This window comes from Rhopalosiphum padi, chromosome 3 (assembly GCF_020882245.1).
Source record: "Rhopalosiphum padi isolate XX-2018 chromosome 3, ASM2088224v1, whole genome shotgun sequence".
Lineage (NCBI taxonomy): Eukaryota > Metazoa > Arthropoda > Insecta > Hemiptera > Aphididae > Rhopalosiphum > Rhopalosiphum padi.
Genome location: NC_083599.1, coordinates 76,590,391 through 76,602,149, shown reverse-complemented (window position 1 = coordinate 76,602,149; position 11,759 = coordinate 76,590,391). Strand labels below are relative to the sequence as shown.

Sequence of the window (11,759 nt, the reverse complement as noted above, 5' to 3'; positions counted from 1 at the left end):
GCGGTAAACTTGGATCAAAAAATATTTTATTCACCATGTCTTAATTGCGTGTTATTACTCTTTTCAAATATTTTCTCCCCATATAACCAATGGCTAATACACTCAACACAATATAAGTTGGTACTTAGGTATTCTTAGTTTCTTCAGTTTTTATTATGTACTTACGTGGAACGTGTTGTATACGTATAATACAATTGCATTATAAAACTGAAAACTCAATATATATAGTGAAAAATTGGATTTTATATTTAAAAGTAATACAATTTTATGATAAATTAGAAATTGGTTACTGCTTAAAAAACTTGTAGTGTAATTTTGGTCAGTCACAAAAATTAAGTAAGTAAAAAGTATGAAGAGTATGTACTTAATGATTTTTATAAACTCTTTTAAGAGTATATAGTTAGTTATATTAGTTCTATAAATCTAATTTTTTGAGACCGATTTTTTATAATTTGATTAGATAGCCAACTTTGTATTTGTTTTTGTATTTTCTAATCAAAATTTACAATTTCTTCAAGTAACCACAATTAGTTTGTCGTTGGGTGGGTCGTGTATCGTAATAAAAGACACCTAATAATATTTTGTAGTTAAAAATATCAGTTCATTGTAATATTTCCACAAAAATATAATGGTATAAACAGTTAGTGGCATTATAGCATTACGAATTTATACGTTATCTAGAAGATACCTAGTGGTTAGTACATGTTCAATAAGTTTCTACTGTAAAAATTGCATTAAATTGAACTTTTAATTGTACAACAAACTCTAAGGAAAAATTATTATGATACCTTGATAGTTGATATATGATCTTAACAACGTTTATCTTAAATAAAAATGTTTTTATTCAAATATAATTGCAACTTGCAAGTAGGAACCTATAGTAAGTATGATTATGTGATATATAAGCATTTAAATAGTATTTTACACACGTGTAAGAGCGAACCACTCATAAAACATCTAAAGTCTTATTCGCGTTTTAAATTTACAATTTAGTTATAATATAAAGTTTAAGACTTTACATTTATATTTATATTTTGTATTTTATATTTGCCTAGGTAAGTACATATTCTTACTTTATACAATTGTAAGTAGTACCCACTTGCCTATAGTTTACATTTTGATCTACCTACTTGTTAGTCGTGACTATGTATAATATTGTGTCTAAAGAGTTTAGATAATAGACTTAGACTACGAACAAAATGTACATTATAAAATTATAACTCAAACTTTGTCGTTGTTCCATAAATGAATCATTAACGAAGAGTGAATCGAGGAAGTGATCGATTGATATTAATGTATTTTTTTATGTTCTTAATAGTAAACAAATGAACTGTGAATTATACAGGTACAACATAAAACACCGTGTACCTAATCAGTAATGAATAATGATGAATAAGGTATACAATAACAATAAAGATCAATATGACAATTAAAAATAACTGCAAGTCTCCTAAAGATAAGTACCAATTTTTTACATACCTATGTAATATATATATGTAATAAAATAGTATAGATTAAAAAAAAATAATGTAAGTTTAATTTGTAATGCATTCTTATCAAAATAGATAGGTACAGCTATCGGTGAAAAACCGAGAACTATATATATTATAGAGCTAATATTATTTTTTATAGGCACCTATTAAAATTAATATGACGGTGGTGAAAGCATTATGGTATTTTAATGTTAAATTTATTCTAAGTTTCATTGCAATTTTATGAATCAATTTTTATTTTTAAAATATGATGTAAATATTTATATTGTTCATATTTTTAATTATTTTTATACTAAAATTAATAGTTTTTTATTTTATGTCCACGTAGGTTAGGTACTTTGTCCTTTATACCTATATAAAAAATATAAAAAAATATAAAAAAATATAAAAAAATATATTGGGCTGAGTGAACTTAGTCGATATTTTTAATATCAAAATAATAGTTTTATGTACATTATATTATTTTATCATATTGAGGATTGTATATATAGAATACCTAAGCTAGTAGTCATTTATAAAATATGTAATATATAAGTACATATATATGATCCTACTTTATTTCTGGGTATAGGTAGTATCTTTTAATTTTAATGTAAAAACTAAAAACTTAACTAAAGTATCTAGTTCTAGTAGGTACATTAAATTATATGGAATAACGTATTTCATATTTTATACATACCCGATGATAACGGGTATACAAATATTAAAAACCACAAAACCCGCACACTTTTAATCGGTTTATTGTATAAAAAAATAATTTAAACGCATTAAAAGTCCTACAGTCTACAGCTGACCATATTGTATTTTATCATAATTTATTATGAACATCAAAAACTTAAACAAAATTTACCAGCAATTTTGATAGAAGCAGTAAATTGTGTTTTAAACTTTGATATTCTTATTTCTTACCTCTCAAAATATAAAAAGAAATGACTTACGTGTATTTACAAAAAAAAAGAAAAAGATAAAATTGTTATTGTATTAAAATATATTGTATTCTTATTCTAATTATTGTAATGAGTAGATATATTAAGTTCACATTATATATTTTTTTATTTAAATAAATGTACAAAAACAAATGATATATTTAAAATTTAAAAATACATTCATTTTTAAGTAATTATGAAATGCGCGATTTTCACCAACTAAAAGTGTGCTGTTTTGGGACTCGACAATTTTAAGGCCCCTTACCTGTGTAAATGTTTGCAAAATTAAATCTAATCTGACCCCAAAAACTCTTTCAAATATGTAGGTAGGTATAGAGATATGTACTATATGCTTATAAATGCACACGCGCATTATGTTGGTCGTCAATGTGTGTATAATATCATAAATTATGTGCATTGTAAAAATATATGCTGTGTTCAACAAGAAAGTGTATAAATCAGAATGCTTAGACATTTTTATAAGCGTGTCGCCAAATTTCAGCGGACACGCCGTAAAAACAATCGTAAATAAGGAATATAATATCGTGAATATGTACACGCCGTAAAAAAAGTAGTTGATTCAACTCCAAATCACGATGTTAAATAAATATTAGTTAAATCAACTACCTACATAGTGCACGTCATAATCTATTGTATCAACCACAACAGAGCGTACGGTGTTGAAAATTAATTATATTATTCACAATAACACCCAAACGCTAAAATTAATTAAATTAAGATGTATAGTGTAGGTGATAGGCATTCAAGAGATTAAGAGAATGTTGTATATAAACAGGAGTTTAATTAATTTCAAATTCATTTTATTGTAGTTTCGACTTCAAAATAGTGTTGAATTAATGATCCATTTGGGGTGTTATTTTCAGAAAATACTCAGTAAATTCTTTTATCATAATATTTTATGCTTAATTATAATGCACCTAACCTTCACATTTAAGTGTAATTTATTTCTCAAAATTACATTGATTTCAAACCACGGTACTTATAACTATAAGTTTATTAAAAAATTTCAAGATAATATCCATTCGTTAATCGTTTGACGACTGACGAGTCGTCCTCATCCAGTAACCTGCTACTTCTGCATCTGCATTATGGAGTATGGACGATACGTAGATACACGGTATCGGTATCAGTACATATCTATATAATATCATATTAATATATTATATTATTCATACTAAAATACTACTCTTATAGCAATATTAGCATCTGTAGGTTTAGCATTTATTGATTTATCAATTTATATTTATACATGCTACGTATGTTATGTAGGCACTTATAGGTATGTATTATATCTTAACTCTTAATATATAGTTACTACTACAGCTTTACTATATTTACTTACTTTATGTTCTTTAATCTTTTAGGCATTTAAAATTTGAGCAAGATGAGTTTAATATGCATTGAAATCTGGATCTATAGTAACACCTTTTGAGATATATTCCACTTATTTGTCCATTGAGGTTAAAACTGACGAGTGTATAAAGTATGGTAGGTACCTATTGAAATAAGCTAATGGATTGGACAAGCAAAATAAGTTCATTTATTGCCTTACATTTGCATGTTATTAAAATTTAGTATAAAATAATTGAAGATTGTATTTTAGGCATATATTTAATTACCTATCTATTTATTATCCAAATTAATTTTTATGTTACATACAACTATAATTTATGGACTGTTTAGAAGTTTTTAAACACGACTAACGATGACCAATATATTTTAATTGACTTTCACAAAAAAAGAGGCTAATTGTCTGATGACTTACAAGATTTCCATTCACAATTGTTGTCAGTAAACCATTTATTTCAAAATCAATGCAAGTATATATAGTATGTAAGCATTGTAAGCATATATTAATTATTTAGCTATAAATTATAATTTTACATCATTGAAAAAAGACCTTTAGGCTTTAGGAATGTATTTGTTATTTTGTTAAATCTAAAATAATATAAGGTTAGGTTAGGAATATAAGGTAGACATCATATTTTATTAAAAATTATAGGTATTTAAATATCATAAACTTAATCTAGTACAATATTTGTATTTATAATAAAAATAAATTTATCAATTTCTTATTATGTTGTAGAGAAACTGATTTAATTTAATTTAATTCAGAAAAATTTCAAAGACTATAAAATAATTTTTTCTAAATGTGTTAGTGGTCAGTAAAAATTGTCTAATACATTTATTTTAAAATAAATAGTATAGTATGACATATGATATAATAAATAATAATGCATAAGTATAAATATAATAATAAACTAAATAATAATTAATTTTAAAATTATATTTTTCATTAGTTTACTATTATGTGGCTAGTCAATTTTATGGAGTATTTATGTTATTCCTGCAATAAATGAAAGAAATCACCAAACTCACATATTGACAAATGAAACACACGTTTTTATATAAACAGTTGCTTTTTTAAGAAATTGAAGAAAAAAATGAATGAATAACTTATGTGTAAACCGTTTAAATATCTAAATATTTATTTTATTGGTAGATATAAAGTAAGAAACCATACAAGTATCGTAATATGTTCTTTTTTATCATTATCTAGTATTCACTATTCAGTAATTACTAATTAATAACTAGTTAGATATTACTGATATAATAGCATGTTATTATATCAATTCAATTGAATGCAGCTGCAAGCTTGAAAAATAAAACCATAGAATATTTATCTATTTGTTTTTTAATTATTATAAGGGGTCAAAACAGGCCTTTTTGAATTTGAATATAGAAAAATACGTAGTTTTATAGTCATATAATACTTAATATAGTTTATTACCCATCTATATTATCATTATAGGATGTATGACTACCCTGGATTAATTAGTGATATAGACTTTAATAATTATTAATGATCGACCATTAATATATAATCACAACTCACAAGGGTCATTGTTGCCGTGATAAAATTACACCGGTTATAGGATTATTATTAGTGGACTGTATGAATGTATAGAAATAAAATAAATAATGAATTTTGTTGTTATGAAATAGTAAGTAATTTAGATTTATTTAATGCTTTTAATTTTAAGAGCGGAGTCGACACTTTTGCGTTATAATATCTTTCGCGACTGACCATATAATAAAAATCGAAAAACCCGTCGGTATCCCAGACCGGCCAGGCCGATAACAATATCGATATACGGATAACAATAAACCGATATAATATAATACACATAATGATAACATTTGGCAATATAGATATCCATACGCAACATGCCGCCCGCCTTGAAACATTTGTTTTCAACTAATGATAATTACAATAAAAAATATATATAATAATAATATAATAAACAAATAAATAATAATATATAAAATAAGTTAAGATATAATAAATTTCGATATTTGATTATAATAAATACACAATTATAAAAGGTATAATAAATATTTAGTTATTTAGATATATTTCCATCAAAGGGAAGTGGACATAAGTTTCGCACTGCTCGTGTAATACAACCATTTACCAATTTAACTTCAGCTGAACGAATGATATCGTCGGGACCTCGTTGAACCTTCGTCACACGACCCAGCTTCCAATTTAAGGGGGAGATGTTTTCGTCTCGAACTAATACTACAGTATCGATATCTAACTTAGGTCCCTTCTCACCTGACCACTTTTTCCTCTCCTGAAGTTGATTTAAATATTCACGACTCCATTTCTTCCAAATTATTTGAGAATAATGACTTAACCTACGCCATCGCGTCAATCTGTTGGTTTTGACATCAGATATGTCAGGCTCAGGAATTGCCAGCAGAGAGTCACCTATTAGGAAATGACCGGGTGTCAATACCCCCAAGTCATTAGGATCGGTAGAAAGAGGTGTAAGAGGACGGGAATTTAAACATGCTTCGGCGCGCGTGAGAACGGTATTAAATTCTTCATATGTTAAATGAGCGTCACCTAGCGTCTTTCGTACTATATTCTTCATAGATTTCACGGCGGATTCCCATAATCCGCCGAAATGCGGTGAGCGCGCAGGTATAAATTTCCACTGTACACCATTGTTCTTCAAGACCTCATCCAACTTTGTTTTATGTTTATCGACTTGAAATAAATCGTACCATTCTTTTAATTTATTATTTGCACCGGCAAAATTGGTAGCATTATCGGAATATATCACGCTACTTTTACCTCGTCTATCAAAAAAACGGTTTAGCGCTCCGATGAAAGCCTGTGTAGATAAATCACTAACCAATTCTAAATGAGTCGCCTTGGTTGTAAAACATACAAAAATGCATACATAACTTTTACTTAAAGGAGCATTGCGACGTAAACTAGATTTAATCAAAAACGGACCAGCGAAATCAATCCCACATTTTAGGAACGCGCGAGCTGGTTCTACGCGGTCTGCAGGTAATTGTCCCATAATAGGTTGTACGACAATCGGTTTATATTTAAAACATTTCACACATTTATGCACTGTACTTCGTGCTATATTTCGACCATTTAGCGGCCAATATTGTAATCGTATCGTCGATAGGGTCGCTTGTGGGCCCCCGTGCATACATCTTTCGTGTTCGTGTTTAAATAATAAACGCGTAAAATGGTCATCTGCGGGTAAGACGATCGGGTGTCGTTGATAAATGTCTATCGAAGCGGCGTTCTTCAAACGACCTCCCACCTTTATCAAACCGTCGTGGTCTATAAATGGACACAGACGAAACAATTTACTAGACGCGCTTACGTTTTTCAATTTTATTAAATCTTTTATTTCACGAGGGAATGATCTTTTTTGAACACATCGTATAATAACAATACGCGTGTATTTAATTTCTTCCACGCTAAGCATTCCTGTTAACCTTGAATTTCTGTGTAATGCATTGTACCGAAAACGTAAACAATAAGCTGTTACGTGAATTAATTTGTTTATTGACGAATAATGATTAATTAAGGAAAAATTATCATTCAGCGTATTTGTACACACATTAGATATCGTTATCTCTCGAGCTTCGGGTATTTTTAATTTTGTTGAATTCGAAGACGTCTTTAGTACGGGATACTCTATTTCATTTTTAATTAGCCATTTAGGACCAAACCACCATAATGACAATGAACTTAATTTCGACGGACAACAACCGCGTGAAATAATATCAGCTGGATTTTCCTTGGTGTCGACGTGTGACCAATCCGCAATAGAAGTTCGTTCCTGAATTTCCCCAACACGATGGGCCACAAAGGTTTTCCATTTGGTAGAAGGGGAAGTAATCCACGATAAAACAATATTCGAATCAGACCAAAAATAACTTTTACTAATTTTCAAATTTAATTTTGGAACTATTTTACTCGATAATCTTGACAATAAAAGCGCTGCGCATAACTCCAATCGAGGTAAAGATATAACTTTTAATGGGGCCACCTTGGACTTTGCACATATTAATTTTGAAGTGTGCACACCATCCGAATTTGTACATCGTAAATATAAGCAACAGCCATACGCATTGATGCTCGCATCCGCGAACCCGTGAATTTGTATATTTACGATATCGTTTTTACACGTAATTTGTCGAGGTATAATTAGGTTATTTAATTCACACAAAGAGTTTCTATAGGTAATCCATTGTTCTTGAATCTCGTTCGGAAGCGGTTCGTCCCATTGTATTTTTAATCGCCACAACTGCTGTAACATAAGCTTGGCCCGTATAATAGCGGGACCCACTAGTCCTAATGGGTCAAATAGGCATGCGATTACCGACAAGATTTCGCGTTTCGTAATTCTACTTATGATTGTAAAATTATTTTGTTGCACTTCAAATTGTAACGTATCAGTGGTTGAGTTCCAAAACAATCCCAGAACCTTTGTTATCGAATTGTCGTCACTAATGGGGACCGTGTCTTTACTATCTTCTTTTATTGACATTACATCTTTAATTAAATTATCATTATTCGAAGCCCATTTTCGCAATTCTAAGCCTGCGGATTGCATTGTCTTAATTAGACCATCTCGTAATTGAACAGCTGATTCATAAGAATTAGTACCGCCTAAAAAATCATCCATATAAAAGTCACGCTTTATGGCCGCTGCTATTATAGGATCGACATTTTGCGAATCGGCTAGTTTATGTAAGCATCCGGTGGCCAAAAAAGACGCAGGAACGGTTCCGTAAGTAACCGTGTTAAGTTGAAAAATGTTAATATTTTCCTGTGGATTTGTGCGCCATAAGATTCGTTGAAATATTCTATGAGCTTTTGTTACCCAAAACTGTCTGTACATTTTCGTGATATCCGCGGACAATACGAAATTATGTGTTCGGAAGCGAGCGAGTATATATACCAAATCGTCTTGCAAAACCGGTCCTTTCAACAATACATCGTTTAAACTAACGCCGTTACTAGTCTTGCATGAAGCGTCAAAAACAACGCGAAGTCGAGTCGACGTACTCGCTTCTTTGAAAACCGCATGATGCGGTAAATAATATGCTTCTTCTTTATCATTAATTTGGTCGTCTTGTACTTGCTCCATGTGTCCTAAACTTGTATACTCATTCATAAAATGTGTATATTCATTTTTTAATTTTGTATTGTTTGCAAGACGACTTTCTAGGTTTAATAGACGACGCTTAGCGATATTGTAAGACTCGCCTAAGCGTAATGAATTTTCGCGAAATGGTAAATGTACTGTAAATCGACCATCTGGTTCTCTTATCACAGTTTTGTCAAAAATACTTTTGCATGTCTTTTCTTCAATAGTATAGGTGTTATCTCCTTCAAATTCTTCTACACGCCAAAATCGTGGTAACATATTTTCTAATGTCACGTTGGTATGTATCGACGCGGTGTAGCATATACTGTTATTTAACGGTTCAACCTTATGATTGTAAATTTGCGTAGGCCCCGATACTACCCATCCGAGTTTTGTCTCTTGGAATATTGGACCGTTCGGTACAGGTTTAATTCGACGTTCACTCATTAAATCGTAGAAATGTGTCGCGCCTATTAATAAATCAACTTTCTGTGGAGACCAGAATAATGGGTCAGCTAAGCTTACGTTCTGCGGTATGTGACCCGTATTATATATGTGTTTCGCAGGTATATCGTTCGTAATTTTCGGCACTACTAACATTTTTAAGGTAAAACTATAGTCGTTAAATTTCGATTTCACCTGAGCGATAACATATGAATGTGCATGCTGTACTGTTGTTCCGATACCACTAATTTGATGATTAGTTTTTGACCTTTTTAATTTTAAACATTGCACCAATTCTTCAGTAATGAAATTACTTTGTGAACCTGAATCTAATAAGGCACGACATAATGACGAACTTTTATTTTCACCAAATACTCGTACGATCGCTGTCGATAAAAGTACCTGCTCGTAGTTTTTGTCATGCGAGTGCGCGCTTATCGAGGAATTTACGTCAATTTGAGTTGAAGAGTGATTTGATTTTCCTTCCGTTATCGATCTCGCATCATTGTTGATTTTATGTTGGACAATATGCAGTAATGTATTATGTGTTTTTCCGCATTTGAAACAATTTCGGGATAAACATCTTTTTTTGGAATCATGTTTACGTAAGCATAATTTACACAATTCAATTTCATTAACCTTTTTAATACGATCGTTAATTGATAGTGCCAAAAACGTGGGGCATTTGTAAATAGTATGTTTTAAGTTACATATAAAACAGCTTACTTCGGTAGTGGTCGGGAATGCTATAGAAGTTATGCTAGTTTTATTGTGACTATTTTTACGATTAATGTTGTTTTTAATTTCCGATGTCGAAATAGTATTTATATTATTTATAAGATTTTTTGATGATTCTACTGCTTCTAAAATCTGTGCACGGTCGTCTAAAAATATCATTAAATTTTCGATCTTTGGAATTTCGGTTTTTGGCGATTTCACCTCCCATTCAGTTAGTGTGTTTGAGTCTAATTTTGAACATATTATGTGTATAAGTAGAGGTCCCCAATCGGTTGGTCGTTGCTTTAATGCTTCAAGTGCCGATATATGAGTACGCAGTGAATCCGAAAACATTCGCAAACTATCCGATGAATTATCTTTGACTACGTTTAACTCACAAATATCTTTGACATGACATTGAATTAATAATTTTTCATTATTGTAACGCGCAGTCAACGTCTTCCACGCGTGCTCGTAATTTATAGCCGTAGTTTCGAAATTTTTTATGCAATTTGCTGCATCGCCGTTAAGAGAAGAACGTAAATAAAAAAATTTTTGAATTGGTGTTAAATTACTATTTGTGTGGATTAATGCAGTAAAAATGTCTTTAAACGATACCCAATCATTATAACTACCATTAAATACTGGTATATTTAACGCTGCTAATTTTATGATCGACGATGTCGAATTAATGCTCTCTCCGTTGTTCGAGTTACGGAATGATGTTTCGTTTTGGTTTGCCCTAATAGAACTAATTTTTTGTTCGGCCTCCGCAACCGTCTCAAAAAATAAATTTTCAAAATCAATTCTATATTGTGAATGATCTGTTGTGCTAGTATTATTCTCTAATTCTTCAATCGCTGTTTGCACTAACTCGAAATTTTGCCAAGCTTCTTCTATTTTGAGCTGACGTGGTGGTATTTGTTTTATGTCGCAATCGGGTGATTTTAGATAGTTTTGAAACCGAGTTACTATAGCCTTTATTTGGCCGCGTCGCGCAATTAGTGTATTTATATCGGGTTCTCCCATCCTAATCGGGTGACGGTACTACGATACGAAATAGGAAAAGGAACTAAAAAAAATTTATGAAACGTGACTCTCTTACCTTGACACTTGGCGTTTTGATTTTTATTTGATGGTGGGCTGGTTTACTGACCTTGTGCAATGGACTTTCTGCACAGCAATAACAGTACTCGTATAAACTTTATAGCGATAAACGAAGTCAATCGACGGGATGTTAATTAACTATAGACGCACTTTCCCGGATTATAGACGACACGCTAGATTCATTACGATATGTCGATACGCTGAATCTACTAAACTTAAAAAACAACAAAATAAAAAGCACTTTTTTTACAATTACTCGTTCAAATCCGGTTTGAATGGACCAAATGTTGCCGTGATAAAATTACACCGGTTATAGGATTATTATTAGTGGACTGTATGAATGTATAGAAATAAAATAAATAATGAATTTTGTTGTTATGAAATAGTAAGTAATTTAGATTTATTTAATGCTTTTAATTTTAAGAGCGGAGTCGACACTTTTGCGTTATAATATCTTTCGCGACTGACCATATAATAAAAATCGAAAAACCCGTCGGTATCCCAGACCGGCCAGGCCGATAACAATATCGATATACGGATAACAATAAACCGATATAATATAATACACATAATGATAA

The 11,759-nt window shown here is 30.6% G+C and overlaps 1 protein-coding gene across 1 annotated transcript; it reads right to left on the bottom strand.

The window, feature by feature from the left end:
* Window positions 1-5,844: 5,844 nt before the first annotated feature.
* Window positions 5,845-11,103, bottom strand: LOC132925744 (uncharacterized). Its single transcript, XM_060990112.1, has 2 exons — window positions 10,216-11,103; window positions 5,845-9,996 (listed from the first exon to the last, which is right to left on the bottom strand). Exons 1-2 carry the CDS (start codon window positions 11,101-11,103, stop codon window positions 5,845-5,847), a joined length of 5,040 nt encoding a protein of 1,679 aa, XP_060846095.1.
* Between the last annotated feature and the right edge of the window lie 656 nt (window positions 11,104-11,759).

Excerpts from the sequence above, each read along its gene's own strand:
- LOC132925744 (XM_060990112.1), bottom strand. The coding sequence starts at position 11,103 with ATGGGAGAACCCGATATAAATACACTAATTGCGCGACGCGGCCAAATA. Across the intron at positions 9,997-10,215 it reads GTGCACAGATTTTAGAAGCA|GTTAATGAAATTGAATTGTG; the intron begins GTAGAATCATCA and ends CGTATTAAAAAG.